The 24,432-nt window shown below is 45.6% G+C and overlaps 1 protein-coding gene across 1 annotated transcript in view; it reads right to left on the reverse strand.

Moving 5' to 3' along the window:
- LOC139228397 (rab9 effector protein with kelch motifs) overlaps positions 1 to 24,432 on the reverse strand; it is a 194,141-nt gene that overhangs the window by 17,380 nt on the left and 152,329 nt on the right. The window contains exons 15-16 of the mRNA XM_070859885.1: positions 7,496 to 7,583; positions 4,203 to 4,303 (exon numbers count right to left, since the gene is read on the reverse strand). Coding sequence (XP_070715986.1) covers positions 4,203 to 4,303; positions 7,496 to 7,583 — 189 coding nt within the window. The remainder of the gene's footprint in view (positions 1 to 4,202; positions 4,304 to 7,495; positions 7,584 to 24,432) is intronic.

Raw genomic sequence — 24,432 nt, forward strand, 5'->3', positions numbered from 1 at the left:
GATTTATCGGCCTTCAATCCCATCAATTTCCCCAACACAATTTCCCGACTAATAAAGATTTCCCTCAGTTCCCCCTCCTTACTAGACCCTCTGACCCCTTTTATATCCGGAAGGTTGTTTGTATCCTCCTTAGTGAATACCGAACCAAAGTACTTGTTCAATTGGTCTGCCATTTCTTTGTTCCCTGTTATGACTTCCCTTGATTCTGACTGCAGGGGACCTACGTTTGTCTTTACTAACCTTTTTCTCTTTACATACCTATAGAAACTTTTGCAATCCACCTTAATGTTCCCTGCAAGCTTCTTCTCGTACTCCATTTTCCCTGCCCTAATCAAACCCTTTGTCCTCCTCTGCTGAGTTCTAAATTTCTCCCAGTCCCCAGGTTCGCTGCTATTTTTGGCCAATTTGTATGCCACTTCCTTGGCTTTAATACTATCCCTGATTTCCCTAGATAGCCACGGTTGAGCCACCTTCCCTTTTTTATTTTTACGCCAGACAGGAATGTACAATTGTTGTAATTCATCCATGTGGTCTCTAAATGTCTGCCATTGCCCATCCACAGTCAACCCCTTAAGTATCATTCGCCAATCTATCCTAGCCAATTCACGCCTCATACCTTCAAAGTTACCCTTCTTTAAGTTCTGGACCATGGTCTCTGAATTTACTGTTTCATTCTCCATCCCAATGCAGAATTCCACCATATTATGGTCACTCTTCCCCAAGGGGCCTCGCACAATGAGATTGCTAATTAATCCTCTCTCATTACACAACACCCAGTCTAAGATAGCCTCCCCCCTAGTTGGTTCCTCAACATATTGGTCTAGAAAACCATCCCTTATGCACTCCAGGAAATCCTCCTCCACCGTATTGCTTCCAGTTTGGCTAGCCCAATCTATGTGCATATTAAAGTCACCCATTATAACTGCTACACCTTTATTGCATGCACCCCTAATTTCCTGTTTGATGCCCTCCCCAACATCCCTATTACTGTTTGGAGGTCTGTACACAACTCCTACTAACATTTTTTGCCCTTTGGTGTTCTGCAGCTCTACCCATATAGATTCCACATCATCCAAGCTAATGTCTTTCCTAACTAGTGCATTAATCTCCTCTTTAACCAACAATGCTACCCCACCTTCTTTTCCTTTTATTCTATCCTTCCTGAATGTTGAATACCCCTGAATGTTGAGTTCCCAGCCCTGATCATCCTGGAGCCACGTCTCCGTAATCCCAATCACATCATATTTATTAACATCTATTTGCACAATTAATTCATCCACCTTATTGCGGATACTCCTTGCATTAAGACACAAGGCCTTCAGGCTTGTTTTTTTAACACCCTTTGTCCTTTTAGAATTTTGCTGTACAGTGGCCCTTTTTGTTCTTTGCCTTGGGTTTCTCCGCCCTCCACTTTTCCTCATCTACTTTCTGTCTTTTGCTTTTGCCTCCTTTTTGTTTCCCTCTGTCTCCCTGCATTGGTTCCCATCCCCCTGCCATATTAGTTTAAATCCTCCCCAACAGCACTAGCAAACACTCCCCCTAGGACATTGGTTCCGGTCCTGCCCAGGTGCAGACCGTCCGGTTTGTACTGGTCCCACCTCCCCCAGAACCGGTCCCAATGCCCCAGGAATTTGAATCCCTCCCTGCTGCACCACTGTTCAAGCCACGTATTCATCTGCGCTATCCTGCGATTCCTACTCTGACTATCACGTGGCACTGGTAGCAATCCCGAGATTACTACTTTTGAGGTCCTACTTTTTAATTTAGCTCCTAGCTCCTTAAATTCGTTTCGTAGCACCTCATCCCTTTTTTTACCTATGTCGTTGGTATCAATGTGCACCACGACAACTGGCTGTTCTCCCTCCCATTTCAGAATGTCCTGCACCCGCTCCGAGACATCCTTGACCCTTGCACCAGGGAGGCAACATACCATCCTGGAGTCTCGGTCGCAGCCGCAGAAACGCCTATCTATTCCCCTCACCATTGAATCCCCTATCACTATTGCTGTCCCACTCTTTTTCTTGCCCTCCTGTGCAGCAGAGCCAGCCATGGTGCCATGAAATTGGCTGCTGCTGCCCTCCCCTGATGAGTCATCCCCCTCAAAAGTACTCAAAACAGTGTATCTGTTTTGCAGGGGGATGACCACAGGGGACCCCTGCACTACCTTCCTTGCACTACTCTTCCTGCTGGTCTTCCATTCCCTAGCTGGCTGTGGACCCTTTCCCTGCGGTAAGACCAACTCACTACACGTGATACTCACGTCATTCTCAGCATCGTGGATGCTCCAGAGCGAATCCACCCTCAGCTCCAACTCCGCAACTCGGACCGTCAGGAGCTTGAGGTGGACACACTTCCCGCACACGTAGTCGTCAGGGACACCGGAAGTGTCCCTGAGTTCCCACATGGTACAGGAGGAGCATAACACCCGACCGAGCTCTCCTGCCATGACTGAACCCTTAGATACACTTAAATTGGCAACAACAATGTTAAAAGTTACTGACTAATATAAGAAGAAAAAGAAAAACTACTCACCAATCACCAGCCAATCACTTACCCCCTAGGCTGTGACGTCACCTGTTTCTTCCTTTGCCTTCTCCCTGTAGCTGCACCGGTACGCCTCTCGCCGACCCCGGACTCGCGCTGCTCCGAGCTCCCGCCTCCTCGACTGACTGCTCGACTCCCGCTGGCCTTTATAGGCCTCTCGCCGACCCCGGACTCGCGCTGCTCCGAGCTCCCGCCTCCTCGACTGACTGCTCGAACTGCTCGACTCCCGCTGGCCTTTATAGGCCTCTCGCCGACCCCGGACTCACGCTGCTCCGAGCTCCCGCCTCCTCGACTGACTGCTCGAACTGCTCGACTCCCGCTGGCCTTTATAGGCCTCTCACCGACCCTGGACTCGCGCTGCTCCGAGCTCCCGCCTCCTCGACTGAAGGTTGGCATGCAGGTACAGCAGGCGGTGAAGAAGGCAAATGGTATATTGTCCTTCATAGCAAGGGGATTTGTGTTCAGTTTTGGTCTCCTAATCTGAGGAAGGACGTTCTTGCTATTGAGGGAGTGCAGCGAAGGTTCACCAGACTGATTGCGGGATGGCTGAACTGACATATGAGGAGAGACTGGATTAACTGGGCCTTTATATACTGGAGTTGAGAAGGATGAGAGGGGATCTTATAGAAACATATAAGATTCTGACTGGACTGGACAGGTTAGATGTGGGAAGAATGTTTCCAATGTTGGGGAAGTCCAGAACCAGGGGACACAGTCTTAGGATAAGGGGCAGGCCATTTAGGACTGAGATGCGGAGAAACCTCTTCACACAGCGAGTTGTTAACCTGTGGAATTCCCTGCCGCAGAGAGTTGTTGATGCCAGTTCATTGGATATATTCAAGAAGGAGTTAGATAAGGCCCTTGCGGCTAAAGGGATCAAGGGGTATGGAGAGAAAGCAGGAGAGGGGTACTGAAGGAATGATCAGCCATGATCTTATTGAATGGTGATGCAGGCTCGAAGGGCCGGATGGCCTACTCCTGCAACTATTTTCTATGTTTCTATGTTTCTATGTTACCATGCCAGAATCTATGGGCACAGGTATACATACCCCCATTTATCAGAAGAATAGTACCTAGACAAGTGATCGTTTACAAGGGACGCCATGTCAGAATTATGTCACGTGTTCCAAATAGACTTGTGTTTATAGTTGTGTAAGTCTGTGTGCTATATGTAGGTATGTATGTATTTGAGTGTATGACAAACATTCAGCAGTCATTGTTCTAACAGAAATTTTGCAGGCAGGCTTAAAAGTAAATTGGCTGCCAGAACACAAAATCGTATGACACTGCCATTCATAAATCTGCAAAGTTAGGCTGTCACATTCACAATGTAAAGCCCAAAATCACACTTTATACATCACTCTTCCATATTCACCAGGAACAAAATGGTAAACCCCTCAACCTCTCCATGTCCTTCTCCTCCTTTAAGACCCTCCTTAAGACCCATCTCTTCGATCAAGCTTTTGGTCACCCATCCTAATATATGCTCCTTTGGCTCGGTGTTCATTTTCTCCTTACATCTCTGCGTGTATTTTCAAAAGTACAGTGAATATTTTAATTATAGGAAAGAAAATGCTGAACTATATTTCATTTCAATCTATTACTATAATGTTTCCATTGATACCAATGATATTTAAAGTAACATTGACATAACATACATATCCAGTTTTTGAAACTCAATGTTCAGCATAGCGAAAGCATTTGTGATCATTTCCATAGATTGCTTGTAAATGGAACTCAAATCCCGGGATTCTGTTGCCTACAAATAAATGTTTTAAAAAACAATGGTCATTAAGTTTTCGCTGTATTTGCAGACTTTGACTTGAATGTCTTGGATTATTTCACATCAGATGAGTTTATGATCTCACTTGGGCTGTCAGTTGTGTTTAAAGTTAGGGGATTCTGTCCTCCAGAACAAATAGAAGGGTGACAATGTACCTTTAATTATCTGCATTTTTTGGTTTTATAGCCTACATTTTTTCTATCCATTTCTCTCCCTCCCCCTCGAGGAATTAGCAAACTTGACAACAACAGAAAACTGTATGAAGACCAATGAGTTTGACTGAATTCGGAGCAATTATTTGGGAGAAATTCGGCATGTTAGCACCCCCAGTTAGTGCCTGGCGGGGGCACTAACGGGGTGCTCAGGCAGTAGCACTGCGGTGGGGCAAATCCCACGCTGCACAGCAAATTTACCGGCCCCGTAGCGCTGGCGATAATAGCGTCTCAGCACCTTTCGCCATGCAGATCATGACGTCAGCGAGCATGCAGTAAAGAAGAAACTTTTGTAGCGTCCCCCCGCCTTACCGCCTCATGCCGACAGCACCAGGGAGAGGAGGCGTGAACCAGCCATCTGGTGGGACGCTACTTAAAGGGATGCACCCCAGCTGTCAAGGAACTTCCGTTCCAAAGGTCAGTTATGAGTGGCAGAGAGCCAAATAAAGGCTGCTTAGTCCCCGAGTGTTGCGGGCCGTCAAAGGATTTTGCATTTCATCCCACAGCATGTCACCATTCTGCAGTCCCCGAATCAGTGGGGGCTGGTTGCAGACTCTAGCTACCCTCCCCTTTAATGGCTGGAAGGCACCTTCACCAATGCTCACTCCCGATTACACAACACCTTATAATTGTTATCACTTGGAGACTAACGCCACTTACCTATGCCATTAGCACTTCATTTGGCGTCCGCTGCATTCTTTGTGAGCTGAGACTGAATTTAGCAGGCAGCAAGATTGATTACCGCCTGACGCTAAATTTCCAACTTCTCAAATGTTGAAGTTTGAGAAGTTGGAAATTTCTCCAACTGGGGTGATACTGAATTTCTAGCCCAAATATTTGTAATCGGCATGCTTTATGAACTGTGCATCATCTCAACATTTCTTTTGTTAATTATTATAATTGTGTTAAACACTAAACTCAATTTGCTTTTGAAACTTTTATAGAATTTCCTTTTAGTTAGTAATAAACATCTGTATATTTGAAAAAGTGTAGGTTGCACTGTCTTAATCCCCAGTTTATTAAAATGTATGTTGTAAATATTAGCAGTGTTCACCAAAAGCCAACTTTTGTTAAACCTTTAACAAAAAACAGCTGCAGATGAAATATTGTGGGCCATGTTCACTGTAAATGCTCACTTTAATAAGTTGTTTCACCCAGATGTGTCTCATCAGTATCAGCCACCCCCTTCTTTGGGTCAGCATCCATTTGTTACTTATGGCTCTGCGACGTGTCTTGGGATGTTTTTCTCTGCCATATGTGCTATGTAAATGCAAATTGTTGTATTTTTTCAAATACACATACCAATTAAATGTGGCGAGGTAAGTTGTGTATCATTGTATTCATAACATGACTGTTGTTAGCATCATTTTGTGAAACAATTTGTGGTTGTGTTACATGATGCTAACATGTTCTAAAATGTTCCAGTTGTGCCTATTTCTAATTTCTTGCAAATATATGCAGTGAGGTGGCAAAATAGGATGAAACCCCTACACAAAACAAGACTCATATTGAGGTACAGTTCCACAGGCAATAATTTCCACAAGTGGCCTTTTCTTCATCTGATAGTAAGTGTTGGCTGTCTATCCAACCATGAGAGGCATCATAACTGAGTTTGATCCTGTCCTCACTTGGGATCTATATATATATGCACTCTTCAGCAGTAATCACTAAATAACAATCAGGAGTGGGAACTTTGACTAATTGTTCCTTCTCATAACTAAGGGGTTTTGAAATAATTTGTAGTGCCCATATTGCAGTTAAATTAGCCCTGACCAGTAATCGAATCTGGGGCTTTCTGAGTCTGTGGTACATTTATGCACCAAGCCAAGAAAATAATTTACTGACCATCTTTCCCAATTGTAATAGATACTCCCTACGCACAGCACCAGCTTCCCAGCCCTAGGTATGTTAAGAAAGATGAAAATTCCTGAGGCTTTGCCACAGGTGCAAAAAATTGGATCTTTTTTACTTGTACATTTGTCTGTCACCAAGATTATTCTTGATTTAGTATCTCCACTATTTTAATTACCATTTTGCTGGTGTACCGGTGATATCATATTCACAGTGCTCTCTATTAACAAAAGCCTTCTCATCCATGTAGCCAGCTTCCATTGGTGAGATGTTAGACATTTACCATATAATGGACACATTTAAAGGCACTATTTATATTATATCAAACAACAGATAGTCAAGGGATCAATTCTATTTCTTGGCTCTGGGTTTTATTACTGTTTGTCCAGAACTGGCTCAAAGCCAACTTAAAAGAAATTAATTCTCATGATGTGGGCATTGCTGGTAAGACTGGCACTTATTGACCGTCCCAAGTTGTTCTAAGAAGATGCTGGTAGGCCTTCTCCTTGAACCGCTGAGTGCTTTGCTGGGCCATTTCAGAGAGTAGTTAAGAGTCAGCCACATTGTGGGACTGCAGTCACATAAAGGTAAGGATGGCGGGTTTCCTTCCCTAAAGAGCATTGATGAACCAGTTGAGTTTTTATGACAATCCGACAGCTTCATGATACCAGCTTTTCATTTCCAGTTTTTTTTTAATGAATTCAAATTCTCAAACAATGGTGAGATTTAGACTCAAGTTTTCTGGATTATTAGTCCAGACCTCTGGATTACTGGTCCAACCTTACCTTGTGTGGCACCAGTATGCATATGTTTAATTGACACTGTCTGTTGAAAAATGGAATAATGTCACAGTAATGCAGGACGGTGTATTATTCTGAGATTTTGTGGGGATAGAGTGCTTTATTCTGTTGCGAACCTGGAGCAAGTGTGCCCAAAATGCAAAGTGCATTATCATCCTTCAACTATTTACCTTCATAAGCACAGCATTCACAAAAGAAAGTACTAAAGCAAAACTATGGGTTAAATTTACGTACATCAAAAATATCCATAGCAAAAGCCAATCAGTGACACAATGAAGAGGTATTATTAAATGTGGTTCACTTACTGGCACAGGGTGTGGTGAGTCTGTTTGTGCAGGAAATGGGCATACTGCCAATTCATATTTTACCTTAGGGATCCTTGTCGGTGAAAACCTTAATGAAAATAATTGATTTTTAATGAGATGAAACTGCAGAATCAATGACCATTTTTCACTTAAATGATTTCAAAGATCTTGACAACAGGATAATTATCTTAAAATATCTCCAATCCAATTGCTTATATATAAAGCACTAATAGTATAATCTGAGGAAAGGGATACTTCATTTGTCATGGGGGTTACATGGAGAGGGGCTGAGTCCTCCTATTGGGAGCAGTCATGTGGGCATGAAATATTGAGGTGCCTGTGGTTGCTTATCATGGCTGGTACACATTGTGAGTTTTGGGAGAGCCTGTGGTGGAACACTGCAACCCAACCTGGATAAACAGTGTGGAAGCCTACAACTTGCAGCCAAATATTCAAATATGTTCAGGATCTCTGAGAAGTTTTGCCAGCAGATAATTTTTAAAGTAACAATGCCAAGTAGGATGATTTCTTGACAGGAGTAAAAAAACAAGATTGTGCAAACCATCAGCTGGTTATTAAGGGGGTGGGGGGGGGGCGGCTGAGAAAGGCAGCCTGCTTTGTTAATGAGATCATTGAGCAGCAGCTGCAAGAGGTGCAGCAGAGGATGAATGCCCTTTCTCCCTGCCATGGAAGGAAGGTCATGAAGGCAGTGGCACGCAGGACATGGCAAGAGGTACCTAAGGCCATCAACAGCAGTAGCAATGTGCCAAGGACATGTATGCAACACTGGAAAAAGTTTAATAAACCTACCAGGAGGGGGAAGTCAGATGTAAAACTTGCAGACCTACACTGGTTTAAAGTTAAGCAACGCCTCGATTTTAAAATTCACACCCTCATTTTCAAATCGCTCTATGGCCTCACCCTTCCTTATCTCTGTAATCTGCTCCAGCCCTATAATCACCCTCGACATCTGCACACCTCCTATTCTGACCTTTTAAACATACCTGATTTTACATGCTCCACCATTGGTGGACGTGCCTTCACTGTCTAGGTCCTAAGCTCTGGAATTCCCTCCTTAAATCTCTCCATCTCGCCACTTCTCTTTCCTCCTTTAAGAGGCTCCTTAAACCTACCTCTTCGGCCAAGCTTTTGGTGATCTGCCCTAACATCTGCTTATAAGGCTCAGTGTCAATTTTTTTTAAATTATAAAACTCCTGTGAAGCGCCTTGGGACATTTTATTATGTTAAAAGTGCTATAACCTCAGTGATGGGAAAATTATTGGAAAAAATCCTGAAAGACAGGATAAATCTACATTTGGAAAGGCAAGGATTAATTAGGGACAGTCAGCACGGATTTAAGGGAAGATCATGTTTGACTAACCTGATTGAATTTTTTGAGGAGGTAACTAAGAGGGTCGATGAGGGTAGTGCGTACGATGTAGTATATATGGACTTTAGCAAGGCTTTTGATAAGGTCCCACATGGTAGACTGTTCATGAAGGTTAAAGCACATGGGATACAGGGCAAAGTGGCAAGTTGGATCCAAAATTGGCTTGGAGGTAGGAAGCAAAGGGTAATAATTGAAGGATGTTTTGTGACTGGAATGTTGTTTCCAGTGGGGTTCCGCAGGGCTCAATACTAGGTCTCTTGCTTTTTGTGGTGTATATCAACGATTTAGATTTGAACATAGGGACTATGATTAAGAAGTTTGCAGATGACACTAAAATTGGCTATGTGGTTGATAATGAAGAGGAAAGTCATGGGCTGTAGGAGGATATCAATCTACAGGGAGGTTGGCAGAACAGTGGTAAATGAAATTTAATTCAGAGATGAGGTGATGCACTTTGGGAGGGGTAATAAGGAAAGGGTATACACATTAGGCAATAGGCCACTTGATAGTGTAGATGAACAAAGGGACCTTGGAGTGCTTGTCCACAGATCCCTGAAAGTAGCAGGCCAGGTGGATAAGGTGGTTATGAAGGCATACGGAATGCTTGCATTTATTGGCCGAGGCATAGAATATAAGAGCAGGGAGGTTATGCTTAAATTGTATAATACTTTGGTTAGGCCACAGCTGGAGTACTGCATGCAGTTCTGGTCACTGTATTACAGGAAGGATGTGATTGCACGAGAGAGGGTGCTGAAGAGATTTACTAGGATGCTGCCTGGAATGGAGAATCTTAGTTATGAGGAGAGATTGGATAGGCTGGGTTTGTTCTCATTGGAACAGAGGAGGTTGAGAGGAGACCTCATCGAGGTGTACAAAATAGTGAGGGGCCTGGACATAGTGGATAGTAATAAGGGGTCTATTATGAGGGGGCATAATTTTAAGGTGGTTGGTGGAAGGTTCAGAGGGGATTTGAGAGGGGACTTCTTTACGGAGAGGGTTGTGGGGACCTGGAACTTTCTGCCTGGAAGAGTGGTGGATGCAGAAACCCTCACCACTTCTAAGAGATGGTTGAATGGGCACTTAAAGTGCAGTAACCTGCAGGGTTACGGACCTAGAGCTGGTAATTGGGATTAGGCTGGATGACCTTTTGTTGGACGGCGCACATATAATGGTAAGTACTGCAGGGAATAGAATACGGCCAAGGTGATCTCCTGGACTAGTTTCGATCGCCTGGATGGGTCGGAGAGGAATTTTCCCAGATTTTTTTCTCCCTAAATTGGCCTGAGTTTTTATCTGGTTTTTGCCTCTCCCAGGAGATCACATGGCTCTGGTTGGGGTGGAGTGTAGAATGTTTCATTATAAGGGGTGTCGCAGTTGTGTGAGGTGGACTGGTTGGGCTGGGTGCTCTTTGCCTTTCCATCATTGTTCATAGGTTTATATGTAACCTTTAGGGCTGCTGACTGGGCTGTGCGGCTCTTTGTCGGCCGGTGTGGACACGATGGGCCGAAATGGCCTCCTTCTGCGCTGTAAATTTCTATGTTTTTATGTTTCTATGTTTCTATAAATATAAGTTGTTGTAAGATAAAAAAAATTAAAATCATCATCATCATAGGCAGCCCCTCAAAACAAGGATGACTTGCTTCCACGTCAAAAAGAGATGAGTTCACAGCTGTTTCAATGAAGGACCTGATATTCCAGGTCCAGAACTACAACCTGAAGGGTGGAAGATGCCTGTGCGTGGATTTTTTGAACGTGCGGTGGCCGTTGCACACCAGCCACCACACGGGCTTGACAGAGTTAGGTCTTGGTCCAGTGACAAGGGTTATCCAAGACAACTGGAGACCAGCTCTGCTGCACGGACCTAGTGCGCACACATATCGCAGTGTGGGCTGGCCCGTGCTGCCCCGGGCCCCTGGCCTGGAACTCACACCTCTCCTGGGCCCCGATCACATCCCTCCACAGTCTCTCGTCGCTCCTTCACCCTGATCTTGCTGCTCCTGCAGTATCATCCCACGCTCCAATCACCGACCTGAATCTTGATGATGTTAGTTTTCGCTGCCGTCGACCTCCTGCACCAGCTCGCACTGCTCCCTGAAGTAGTATGCCTTCACGCCGCTCCTTTTATGGCCCAGACCTGCCGCTGGTGTTCTCATGCAGGTCGGGGCCTCTACGCTGGTCCCGAGGCCTCCACGCCACTCCTTTAATGGCCCCGGCTGCCGTTCTTTGGCAGTCTTTAGCCCTTAGTGCCTTCTGAAATAAACATTAAAATAATTCCAAAATGAAGGGGGCATTATTAAGAAGTTTGCAGAAAATACAAAAATTGGCCATGTGGTTGGTAGTGAGGATGAAATTTGTAGACTGCAGGAAGATATCAATGGACTGGTCAGGTGGGTAGAAAAGTGGCGAATGGAATTCAATCTGGAGAAGTATGAGGTAATGCATTTAGAGAGGGCTAACAAGGCAAGGGAATACACAATAAATGGTAGGATACAGAGAAGTGTAGAGGAACAGAGGGACCTTGGAGTGCATGTCCACAGATCCCTGAAGGTAGCAGATCAGGTAGATATGGTGGTTAAGGAGGCATACGGGATACTTTCCTTTATTATCCGAGACATAGAATATAAGTGCAGGGAGGTTATGCTTGAACTGTATAAAACACAAGTAAGGAGACAGCTACAGTACTGCGTACAGTTCTGGTCACCACATTACAGGAAAGATGTGATTGTACTAGGGAGAGTACAGAGGAGATTTACGAGGATGTTGCCAGGACTAGAGAGTTTTAGCTATGACGAAAGGCTGGGGTTGTTTTCTTTGGAACAGAGGAGGCTGAGGGGAGATTTAATTGAGGTGTGTAAAATTATGAGGGGCCTGGATAGAGTGGCTAGGAAGGACCTTTTTCCCTTAGCAGAGAGGTCAATAGCCAGGGGCATAGACTTAAGGTAATTGGTAGAAGGCTTGGCGGGGAGTTGAGGAGAACTTTTTTCACCCAGAGAGTGAGGTGCCCGGAACTCACTGCCTGAAAGGGTAGTAGAGGCAGAAACCCTCACTGCATTTACGGATATGCATTTAAAATGCCGTAACCTACAGGGCTATGAACCAAGAGCTGGAAAGTGGGATTAGGCTGTACAGCTCTTTTTCGGTTGGCACAGACACAATGGGCCAAATGGCCTCCTTCTGTGCCGCAAATTTCTATGATTCAGCTCTTAAAGCTGAAATGTCTTCTTCACATAAACAAAATGGGAAAAGTGCTTCAGCACTAACACAAATGGTTCAACAAGCCACGGAAGGGGCGCCCAGGATCTCAGATGCAGCACTCCAGCTTTGTGCAGGAGGTCAACAATGAAAGAGAGGTCCTCTACTCACAGAAGTCGAGGAGACCCACAATAAAGAAGGATGTGGGACTAGATCGCCCAGGCTGGCTCCATTGCCCAAAGAAGTTTCAAGACCTCAGACCAGTGGTCAAGGTCAATGAATGCATCTTCAAAAGCTGTCCCCTACTACCTGCACCACGAGCCTCATACACTGCTCATTGTACCACCACCACCATCACTCACCTACCAACAATCTGTAACAAACACAAAGCACACCTCACATTCCTATCTTCACCTCACCCTCTTGATCGAGACGGTGCTGGCCATTCTTGGCTTAGAACATAACCTCTGCCCCTATTTTTTCAGATGGCAGCTGTTGCTGATTCTGCTATACCCATTTACACTTTTTCCAGACCCATGTTTTGTTTCTTTACTTTCCCCAGTACCATCACCTTTTGCCATTTAATCACACCTGCCTGCCACCCTATCGCAGACCTTCCCTTTTGTTCTTTCCTCCCTTCCCCCCCTTTCCCTGCCCCTGCACTTGCTTACATAGAAACATAGAAAATAGGTGCAGGAGTAGGCCAGTCGGCCCTTCAAGCCTGCACCACCAGTACCCCTCAGTACCCCTTTCCTGCTTTCTCTCCATACCCCTTGATCCCTTTAGCCGTAAGGGCCACATCTAACTCCCTCTTGAATATATCCAATGAACTGGCCTCAACAACTCTCTGCAGCAGGGAATTCCACAGATTAACAACTCTCTGAGTGTCGAAGTTTCTCCTCATCTCAGTCCTAAATGGCCTACCCCTTATCCTAAGACTGTGTCCCCTGGGTCTGGACTTCCTCAACATCGGGAACATTCTTCCCGCATCTAACCTGTCCAGTTCCGTCAGAATTTTATATGTTTCTGTGAGTTCTCCTCTCATCCTTCTAAACTCCAGTGTATAAAGGCCCAGTTGATCCAGTATCTCCTCATATGTCAATCCAGCCATCCTGGGAATCAGTCTGGTGAACCTTCGCTGGACTTCCTCAATCGCAAGAACGTCCTTCCTCAGATTAGGAGACCAAAACTGAACACAATATTCCAGGTGAGGCCTCATCAAGGCCCTGCACAACTACAGCAAGACCTCCCTGCTCCTATACTCAAATCCCCTAGCTATGAAGGCCAACATACCATTTGCATTCTTCACCGCCTGCCGTACCTACATGCCAACTTTCAATGACTGATGAACCATGACACCGAGGTCTCGTTGCACCTCCCCTTTTCCTAATCTGCTGCCATTCAGATAATATTCTGCCTTCATGTTTTTACCCCCAAAGTGGATAACCTCATATTTATCCACATTATACTGCATCTGCCATGCATTTGCTCACTCACCTAACCTGTCCAAGTCACCCTGCAGCATCTTAGCATCCTCCTCACAGCTCACACCGCCACCCAGTTTAGTGTCATCTGCAAACTTGGAGATATTACACTCAATTCCTTCATCTAAATCATTAATGTATATTGTAAAGAGTTTGGGTCCCAGCACTGAGCCCTGCAGCACCCCACTACTCACTGCCTGCCATTCTGAAAAGGACCCGTTTATCCTGACTCTCTGCTTCCTGTCTGCCAACCAGTTCTCTATCCACGTCAGTACATTACCCCCATACCATGTGCTTTGATTTTGCACACCAATCTCTTATGTGGGATCTTGTCAAAAGCCTTTTGAAAGTCCAAATACACCACATCCACTGGTTCTCCCTTGTCCACTCTACTAGTTACATCCTCAAAAAATTCCAGAAGATTTGTCAAGCATTATTTCTTTTTCATAAATCCATGCTGACTTGGACCGATCCTATCACTGCTTTCCAAATGCGCTGCTATTTCAGCTTTAATAATGTATTCCAACATTTTCCCCACTACTGATGTCAGGCTAACCAGTCTATAATTACCCGTTTTCTCTCTCCTTTTCTAAAAAGTGGTGTTACATTAGCTACCCTCCATAGGAACTGATCCAGAGTCGATAGACTGTTGGAAAATGATCACCAATGCATCCACTATTTCTAGGGCCACTTCCTTAAGCACTCTGGGATGCAGACTATCAGGCCCCGGAGATTTATCGGCCTTCAATCCCATCAATTTTCCTAACACAATTTCCCGCCTAATAAGGATATCCTTCAGTTCCTCCTTCTCACTAGACCCTCGGTCCCCTAGTACTTCCAGAAGGTTATTTGTGTCTTCCTTCGTGAATACAGGACCAAAGTATTTGTTCAACTGGTCTGCCATTTCTTTGTTCCCCATTATAAATTCACCTGAATCTGTTACATCTCTAATCTTTTCGAATTCTGACGAAAGGTCATCAACCTGAAATGTTAACTCTGTTTCTCTTTCCGCAGGTGCTGAGTATTTCCAGCACTTTCTGTTCTTATTTCAGAATTCCAGCATCTGCAGTATTTTGCTTTGGTACAGTCTGTTAGTGATTTAGGATTGACTCTGGTCACAAGTCACAGATACTTCACATGAGTAACTTCAAGGTTCTAATGCATGAAAGAACAGTAAAGTCTCTGTCGGAGAAGACAGGCTTTAGTAGAAGGCAGGCCTCCACTACTGGAGAACAAACTGCCAAAGTACAAGAAATAACTCTGCTTAAGGAAAGGACAATACCATTGCAGCAATGGAACTTAAAATAGGAGATGGCGAAGTGGGTGGAAAAGTCCATCCTGAGCATTCATTGTTCTTTCTTTTCCATCCTCCCAGGCTTGATCATTGCTACAGATGAAGATGAAAGTGACGATGCAAGCTCATGAGGAGCGATTAACCTAATTTTCTCTATGATCGTTTCTATTTATGGAATCACTGGAACAGTGCAGTAAGCAGAGACTGGACCCTTCATGGAACCTGCAAGACATACCTCAACAGGCATCCTATCACAATTCTAGGGCTCAGCATGCAGGGACCTTGTTTCATCCATTTAGGGGATATAGGTACTACGATGGAAGCAGTAAGCTGGAAGCACTGAGCACTGAGCACTGGAAAGCAGGACAAGAGTGGATCCCTTGTCGAGTGTGGAGAGAGCATCCTCCAGTAGTTTGTTGGAGGCATGGGACCCCAGCTTCAGGTACCTTTCAAGAAGGTGACATCCCTCTCCAACGAACACCATGCTATACCGGAGCCTCCAGAAACATTGCAGAGTCCGAGAATATCTGTCTAGATCTGATGCTATCTCACCACTCTGGCATCCAACAGAGCTCCCTACTCATCCTCCTGCTCCAGATAGAAAATGTAATCCTACAGCTTATGTGTACTTCCAGTTACCCAAACTAACATCCGGCCCACTGTGCTGATACTGTCACATCAGAAGTTTTGTGGCAATAGCATAATGTTCCCATTTCTTGATTTCCCCACATTTAATTAAAGAATAATTATAGTAAGGTTTTCAGTGGATATGATGCTGTTTGTCTCCCTTGTTGTTTCTGCTTGTGAGGCGAGGGAGAAAATTGATCCTTAAGCTTCCTGTACCATATGAGACCATTTCCTCCTGGCTGCTCACAGTGTTTAGAAACACATTAAATAATCACGAATAATTACTCAGCAGACCTGAAAACCACACTGCACAATTAAATTGTTTTCTTTTCCTTCCCTTTTATCCCCACTTCTCCAAAAAGCAGTGACTCATGCTAGGTTACAATTCCATTTGCACTGGCAGCTCTCCAGTACATAAAATAAGAACATAAGAATTTGGAGCAGGAGTAGGCCATTAGGCCCCTTGAGCCTCTCCACCCTTCAATGAGATCATGGCTGATCTTTTACCTCAACTCCTCTATCCTCATATCCCCTGATTCCCTTAATATCCAAAAATTGATCGATCTCTGCCTTGAATATACGCAAAGACTAAGGGGCCGAAATTTCCCCTTCCCTTAAGGCTTATTACCACCGGAAATCGCCGGCTACGCTGCGGAGTGGAATGGCCGCCAATTTTCCGTGCAATGGCTGCCATTTTGAAAATTCTGCTCCTGCGGTATCCTGGCGGTGACCCGCTCCCCCCACTACCGCTCCGCTGCTGTCGATCCATCCTAAGTGCGTCATCAGAGTGCGCATCACGATGTTCCGCTTCCGATTGCAAAATTCCGTGGAGAAAATCTTGCTGTTGCCACTCGGTGCCAGCGCCAGCTTTTTCTGCCGGTGCACTGTGCTTGGAGTGTGCTCAAAATGGCGGTGAGGCTGGCATTGAAGGGGAAGACCAATTGCTGCAGCCGCCATCTTAATTTTTTTTGTCGGCTGACTGCCATGTCGGGCCAACAACTATGACCCCGGGTTCGGCCAGGCCGCCAACAGACAGCCTGGCACCCAGCTGGCCTGGTCGAAAACTTCCCTGGTGGCCCAGTGGACCGAACGTCAAGAATCACACAGGCGCTCCCCTTAATTGAAAGGGAGAGACGTAGTGACGCACCAGCACGATAACGTCATCAGCGCTACGCTGATGAGTGACAGCGGCGGACACTCCGGCCGTCCCCAACTTCCACCCTTCTACTTACCGAACTTCCGCTCACTGCCGGACTTCTGCCCCCATTATGACCAACTTCCAGTCCGCTGGGAAAAAAAAAGCCAAAGAGCGGAATTTCGCTCAAGAAGCCACTGCATCAACCACGCTGGTCAAAACATCTGAAACAGGGTAGGTATGCCGTATTTCCAGCAGTAGGCAATTTCGGTCCCTAAGCTTCCACAGCACTCTGGGATAGTGAATTTCAAAGATTCACCACCCACTGGGTGAAGAGGGTTCTCCTCATCTCAGTCCTAAATGGCTGACACCTTATTCTGAGACTGTGACCCTGGTTCTAGACTCCTCAGCCAAAGGAATCATCCTCCCTGCATCGACCCTGTCAAGCCCTGTAAGAATTTTGTATGTTTCAATGAGATCACCTCTCATTCTTCTAAACTCTCGAGAATGTAGGTTTAGTCTACTCAATCTCTCCTCATAGGATAATCCCCCCACCCCAGGAATCAGTCTGGTGAACCTTCGTTGCACTCCCTTGATAGCAAGTATATCCTTCCTTAAGCAAGGAGACAAAAACTGTACACAATACTCCAGGTGCGATCTCACCAAGGCCCTACATAATTGCAGTAAGATGGCTTTACTCTAATACTCAAATCCTCGTAATAAAGGCCAACATACCATTTGCTTTCTTAATTGCTTGCTGTTCCTGCATGTTAACTTTCAGTGATTCCTGTACAAGGACACCCAGGTCCCTCTGAACATCAACATTTCCCAATCTTTCACCATTTTGCTTTTCTATTTTTCCTACCAACGTGGATAACTTTTACATTTCCCCACATTATATTCCAGTTGCCATGTTCTTGCCCACTCACTTAGCCTGTCTATATCCCCTTGAAGTCTCTTTGCATCCTCCTTACAACTTACATTCCCACCTAGCTTTGCATCATTAGCAAACTTGAATATATTACATTTGGTCCCTCATCCAAATCATTGATCTAGATTGTGAATAGCTGGGGCCCAAGCTCTGATCCTTGCAGCACCCCACTAGTTACAGACCGCCAACCCGAAAATGACCCATTTATTCCTATTCTCTGTTTTCTGTCCGTTAACCAACCCTCAATCCATGCTGGTATATTATCCCCAATTCCATGAACCCTAATTTTGTTCAATAACCTCTTGTGTGGCACCTTCTCAAATGCCTTCTGAAAATCTAAATACACCGCATCAACTGGTTCCCTCCTTATCTATTCTGCTAGTTCCAACCTCAAAAAATTCTAACAGATTTGTCGAACATAATTTCCCTTTCATAAATCCATGTTGACTCTGCCCAATCCTATTATTATTTTCTAAGTGCCCTGTTACTACGTCCTTAATAATAGATTCGAACATTTTCCCCACTACTGATGTCAGGCTAACTGGTTTGTAGTTCCCCGTTTTCTCTGTCCCTCCTTACTTAAATAGCAACCTTCCAATCTGCAGGAATCGTTCTAGAATCTATGGAATTTTGGAAGATGACAACCAATGCATCCACTATCTTTATAGTCACCTCTTTCAAATTCCTAGGATGTAGGCCATCAGGTTCAGGGGATTTATTGGCTTTCAGTCCCATTAATTTCACTAGTACTATTTTTTTACTAATACTAATTTCTTTCAGTTCCTCATTCTCCAATATTTCCGGGATCCATGAATTCGTCCTCCACACTATTACTGCAAATTTGGTTCACCCAGTCTACATGTAGATTAAAGTCCCCCATGATTATTATATTACCTTTGTTACATGCACCTTTAATTTCCTGATTTATACTGTGCTCTACATTACCACTACTGTTTGGGGCCTATAAACATCTCCCACCAGTGTTTTCTGCCCCTTGTTGTTTCTTAGCTCCACCCAAACTGATTCTACTTCTTAATTTTCCAAGATAAGATCATTTCTCTCTATTGTCTTTATCCCATCCTTGATTATCAGGGCTACCCTTCCATCTTTTCCATTTTGCCTATCTCTTCTAAAAGTTAAGTATCCTGGAATATTTAGTACCCAACCGTGGTCACTTTGCAACCACGTCTCTGTAATGGCTATTAGATCAAACCTATTCATTTCTATCTGCGCTATTAATTCATCTATTTTGTTGTGAATGCTGCGCGCATTCAGATATACTGCCTTTAGCGTTGACTTTTTTCTATTTTTCCGTGATGTCACCTTGGTCGGTAATACCCTATTACTCTCTCTGTCCTTTCCTGACCCACTCTGCTTATTTTTACCTGAAATTCTGCTCTCCTCTAGAGCCTTAGCATTTCTCTTGCTGCTTTTAAATTTACTCTTTCCTGAATCCTTCCACCACCCCCTGCCCCCCACCCCCCTTCATTAGTTTAAAGCCCTGTCTACTGCCCTAGTTATTCGATTCACCAGGACACTGCTTCCAGCCCAGTTCAAGTGGAGCCCGTCCCAACGGAACAGCTCCCTCTTTCCCCAGTACTGGTGCCAGTGCCCCATGAAGCAAAACCCCTGCCTCCCCCACCACTCTTTGAGCCACGCATTTAATCTGCTTATCCCTATACCAATTGGCGTGTGGCTCAGGTAACAATCCAGAGATTATTACCTTTAAAATTCTGCTTTGTAATTTGGACCCCAGCTTCTCAAATTCTTTCAGCAGAACCTCATTCCTGGTTCTACCTATGTCGTTGGTTCCTATGTGGACCACGATAACTGGATCCTCCCCTTCCCACTCCAAGTTCTTCTCAAGCCTCAAGGAGATGTCTTTAACCCTGGCACCTAACAGGCACCACAACTTTCGAAACTCCCGCTCGTGGGACTATACTCTGACTATACTGTCATATACCACAACTGCATTCCCTTTCACTCCCCCCACTTGAATGGCCTCCTGCACCATGGTGCCATGGTCAGCCTGCTCATCCATCCTGCAGGCTTTTCCCTCATCCACACAGACAGCAAAAGCCTCATACCTGTTGGATAAGGGCAAAGGCCAAGGCTCCTTCAGCACTGCACCTGGGGTCCCCTTACCTGTCGGAGTTGCAGTCACACCCTCCTGTCCCTGACGCTTAACCAAATCTGCACCACTAAGGGGTGTGACTGCCACCTGGATCAAAGTGTCCAGGTAACTCTCCTCCTCCCTGATGCCCCGCAATGTCTGCTCCTCTGACTCCAGCTCAACAACTCTGAGCTGATGTTCCTCAAGATGCAGGCGCTTACTGCCAACGTGGTTGTCCGGGATCACAATGCTCTCCACAAACTCCCACATGCTGCTGTTGCACAACACCACCTACACTGCCATCTCTATATGACCTTGTTCTATTTAATTAAATGTAATTAAATTTGTATTTAAGTAACTTAGTTTACAGTTTAGTTCCTTGACTTCTTAATTGATCTGGATTAAGTAATGGGCAATGAAATTAAATATCTAACTGTAACACAAACACTACAAATAGTGTGGGGAAAAAGCTGCAACTCCTTCCCCCTCTTACCAGATATTTCCACTCTTTTCCAAATTCCCAAATAAACCACTCTGGTGTAGTCCGCTCCCTTTAAGACAACTCTGTGCTTTGAAAAACTGTTGATTTATAGGGGCCGAAATTGCCCCCCGTCCGAAACGAGGCGCACCTACCGTTTTCGATGTGTTCTGGCCGCCACAATGCATGGAGCAGTCTAACCACCGAAATTCAGCATTTCAGGGATTTTTTAGGAGCGGGGCGGACGTGGCATCATCATGGGGGCGGAAGTAGGGGCGGAGCAAAGTGGCCATCATTAGCGGGGTGGAAGTGGGGGCAGGGCGGAGTAGCCAATGCTGTCAGTCATCGCGCTGGCGAGTCACAACGTCTCTCCCCTTCAATTAAATGGGAGAGCCGCTGTGAACTCTTCAGCCACTTCAGTGGCAAACACTGGGCCACCAGGGAGTGTTTCGGCCAGGCCAACGGCCTGGCACCGAAGAGGTGTTAACCTCCTCCCACCTCACTAAAGATAATGGCCCTAACATTACAGCCTCCCTGAGTCCGTACGGAGTGTGTATGGACCCGGCAAAAGCCAGTTTTCGGCACGCAATGAGTTTTAGCTTGACAGATCGCACGCATCTCGGGGAGAAGGACATTCACATGGCATATTTGCTCATCTCTTGCCCTGCGAATGTCCTTAAAACTCTTGCGCCTGGTAAAAGCAGCCGCATAGCCTACCTTTACCAGCGTAAGAGTTTTAAAACATATCAGAAACATAAAAATAAAATTTAAAAATACATATTTATGTTAAAAACCCTGCCCACTCAGGTAACTTTATTTTAAACCATAATTAAAACTTATTTTTTAAATCGGCAAATTTTATTTTTTTCAAAAACATTTCAATCAACTTTAGTTTCTATAATGTATTTATGTGAGGTGTTTTTTTTAAATGTTTTATGTAGTATTTGGGGGTGTTTCTCATTCATAGTAATAGGAGTTTTGGACACAAAATACTTTACCGTGCTTCAGTGTCCGGGCTCATGTGACTCCTACAGACGTCCCAACGTGAACGTGCTCCGTTGCGCAAGAAGCAGAGGCCTCGAGTCCAGAATCTCTGGTGAACGTTGGACCAAAAGATAAGTGCACATCTTTTCTCCTATTTTCAGTCAAAGGCCCGTGGGAAGCAGAAACTGGGATTTCAGGGCCAATGTAATTATCAACAACCCTGCTCTTTCACCCGTGAGAGAAATGGCATAATTGAGCACAATTTAGCAGTAACTGGTGAGAACCTGCAGCTCTGATAAACATACCAATTACTTGCATAATGATTCCAGCGATTATTTTCTTTCAGACTCTTAGGGCCCAAGTTTCCACATGATTTGCGCCTGATTTTTAGGAGCAACTGGTGGAGAACGGACTATCTTAGAAATCGCAATTCTCCACATTTTTTTTTCTGCAGTTCTAGTCAGGTAGAACAGTTCTACTTTGGAACAGAATTTTTTCTTCAAAAGGGGGCGTGTCCGGCCACTGACGCCTGATTTCAAAGTTTCCACAGTGAAAACGTACTCCAAACTAAGTTAGAATGGAGCAAGTGAAGATTTTTATAGAACTGAAAAAACCTGTTCTACACATTAAAAAATCAGGCGCAGGTTACAAATTAGGCGTCCAGAACGAGGTGGGGGGGAGGAAAGTCATTAAATTCTACAATAAATCCTTATTTATACTTCCACAAATATTATACAAATAAATCCAACCTGAATAAACATTTATAAATAAAGAAAAGATTAAATAAACCATCTTCCTACCTGTGTGAAAGTGCTTCAGGCACGGAGAATGCTGCAGTCAGCCTGAGGCGCCCGTTCTTCCCGCGGGGGGGGGGGGGAGGAGGCGCCCATTCTTCCTGCGGGGGGGGAAGGAGGAGGTGCCCGTTCTTCCCGCGGGGGGGGAAGGAGGAGGTGCCCGTTCTTCCTGCGGGGGGGGAAGGAGGAGGTGCCCGTTCTTCCCGCGGGGGGGGAAGGAGGAGGTGCCCGTTCTTCCCGCGGGGGGGGAGGAGGAGGCGCCCGTTCTTCCCGCGGGGGAGGGGGGGAGGAGACAGTGAGAAGGCTGCAAATGCTGATGTGCTGATGGCAATGTGCTTTGATTAAAAAATGTTCAAAAATTAAACAGCTACAAAGAACTATAAAAATGGGCAAGTGCCAATGTTTTCTTCACACTGCGCGTGTAGGCTCCGCCCCCCTGGGCGCCGCGCCAGGCAGACAAGGAGCTGCAGGGCTCTCCAGAATCGCGCGTTATTTTTAGGGCGCCGTTTTAGGCGCGAAAAACGGGCGCCCAGCTCGGAGGGGCACCCGTTTTTTATCGTGTGGAAACTTGGGCCCAAATGCACCACCAGCCTCACACAGTGCTCAATGCATCACATCCCATCACTCACCTACCAACACTCTCTAGCAATCATGACTCATATCTCATAATCATAGCTTCACCTTACCCTCACACACTTACCACTGCTGCAAGCCTCACATCCACATTTCACACCTTGCACACAATGTCAGTTATTCAACCATGACATGCACAGCATCTAAACATATTGCAACTCACTCACTGATATATTTTGCTTTCTCTTTCAGGCCAAGGTGGCTGGCAACTGTCGCGAGCAGAAGCAAGCAGGCAGGATGCAAACACGGCTGCAGAACCTGACCCAGCTGGAGGAGACAGTTCCAGAGATAATTGGATCGGCCGTTACTGAGGCCACGGTGATCAGCAAAGCTGAAAGCATGAATGATGACGGTATGCTCATAACTAATCCTTTTTCACACATTCCACTTCTCTCTCATCCCACAATCTCCTCTCACTTACAAGCTGCTGATGGTGCTTGTACATACATCTTGCTTTACCCCCTTCCCTTAACACAACCTGCCCAGTATGTGCAGGAAGAAGTAGAGGAGGTGAGTGATGGAGAACAAGAGATACCATCACTCAATCTGACACACCCAGGCACCAGCTCAGCAAATGGCACTGTGCAAACTTTAGAAAGTAGTATAGGGGTGTGATCTGCACGTGGTGAGTCACTGGGCATGAGTGGGTTGCAGCCAGGCCAGGGGCAAAGGGTAGTGCTGGTTCCAGCTCCCCGGAGGACAAGGTTGCACACGAGTTCTGCTGCAGAACATTCAGATGAGGACTTTTGTCATGTATGTAGATCATGTATACTAACTGTATAGTCACATAAGGTGTGCCACCAGAGCGCACTGCGGTGGGAGACCCGAGGGTCACCTGCATAGATGTGCACGGCCCAGTATAAAAGGCTGCCCACCATGCTTGTGCTTCACTCTGGAGTTACAATAAATGGGACTAAGGTCACATCAGCTCAAGTACAATACTAGACCTCGTGGAGTCATTCATAAGAGTATTAAAGACATAACAACTGGCGACGAGATTATGAACTTTCACACAAAAATAACTAACGTTGGTGCATTAGAAAAGTTCTCAGAGAGTGAAGATTGGGAAGTCTTTACGGAGCGGCTTGACCAATATTTCGTAGCAAACGACCTGGTAGGCTATGATCCGGCCACGCTGGCAGCTAAGCGCAGAGCTATCCTGTTGACCAGTTTGGACCCGCGGTCTATGGCCTCGTCAGGGACTTGCTTGCACCAGAGAAAACAACAACCAAGTCATACAAGGAGCTGAAAGTGATAATTCGGGACCAACTCAAACTGAAGGAGAGCATCCTCACGACCAGGCATCGATTTTATACACACCGCTGCCCCGAGGGCCAGGAAATCGCGAAGTACGTTGCCGACCTCAGGAGGCTGGTAGGAACGTGTGAATTCAGCGCGTCCCTTGCCGATGCGTTGTGGGACGTCTTCGTAATTGGCATCGGTCATGAGGCCCTTCTTCACAGGCTACTGTCTGCTGAAACCACCATCATTCTGCAGAAGGCCATCAGCATCAGCCAGGTGTTCATGACCTCAAGCTGCAGCTCCAAGCAGATGATGACTCACTCTCAGGACTCAAACCGGCAAGTACTGTAAATAGAATGCCGCCTTTCACAGGCAGAACTGTTGAACGTGAATCTGCCCAGGGCAGAACGCACAGGCCCCCGAGTCCTTTAACTCAAGAGTCCGCCGAGGGGTGCAAACATAAGTCGAGTAGCACCATGCTGGCGTTGCAGAGGTAATCACAGGGCTCATCAGTGTCGGTTCAGAGACTATGTGTATAAAGGCTGCAGCACAAAGGGCCACCTCCAGCGAATGTGCAAAAGAGCTGTGACTCACCACATGAAAGAGGAGTCAGCAGATGGCTGTGAATCCAGTGCGGATT

This window comes from Pristiophorus japonicus, chromosome 1 (assembly GCF_044704955.1).
Source record: "Pristiophorus japonicus isolate sPriJap1 chromosome 1, sPriJap1.hap1, whole genome shotgun sequence".
NCBI classification, from domain to species: Eukaryota; Metazoa; Chordata; class Chondrichthyes; family Pristiophoridae; genus Pristiophorus; species Pristiophorus japonicus.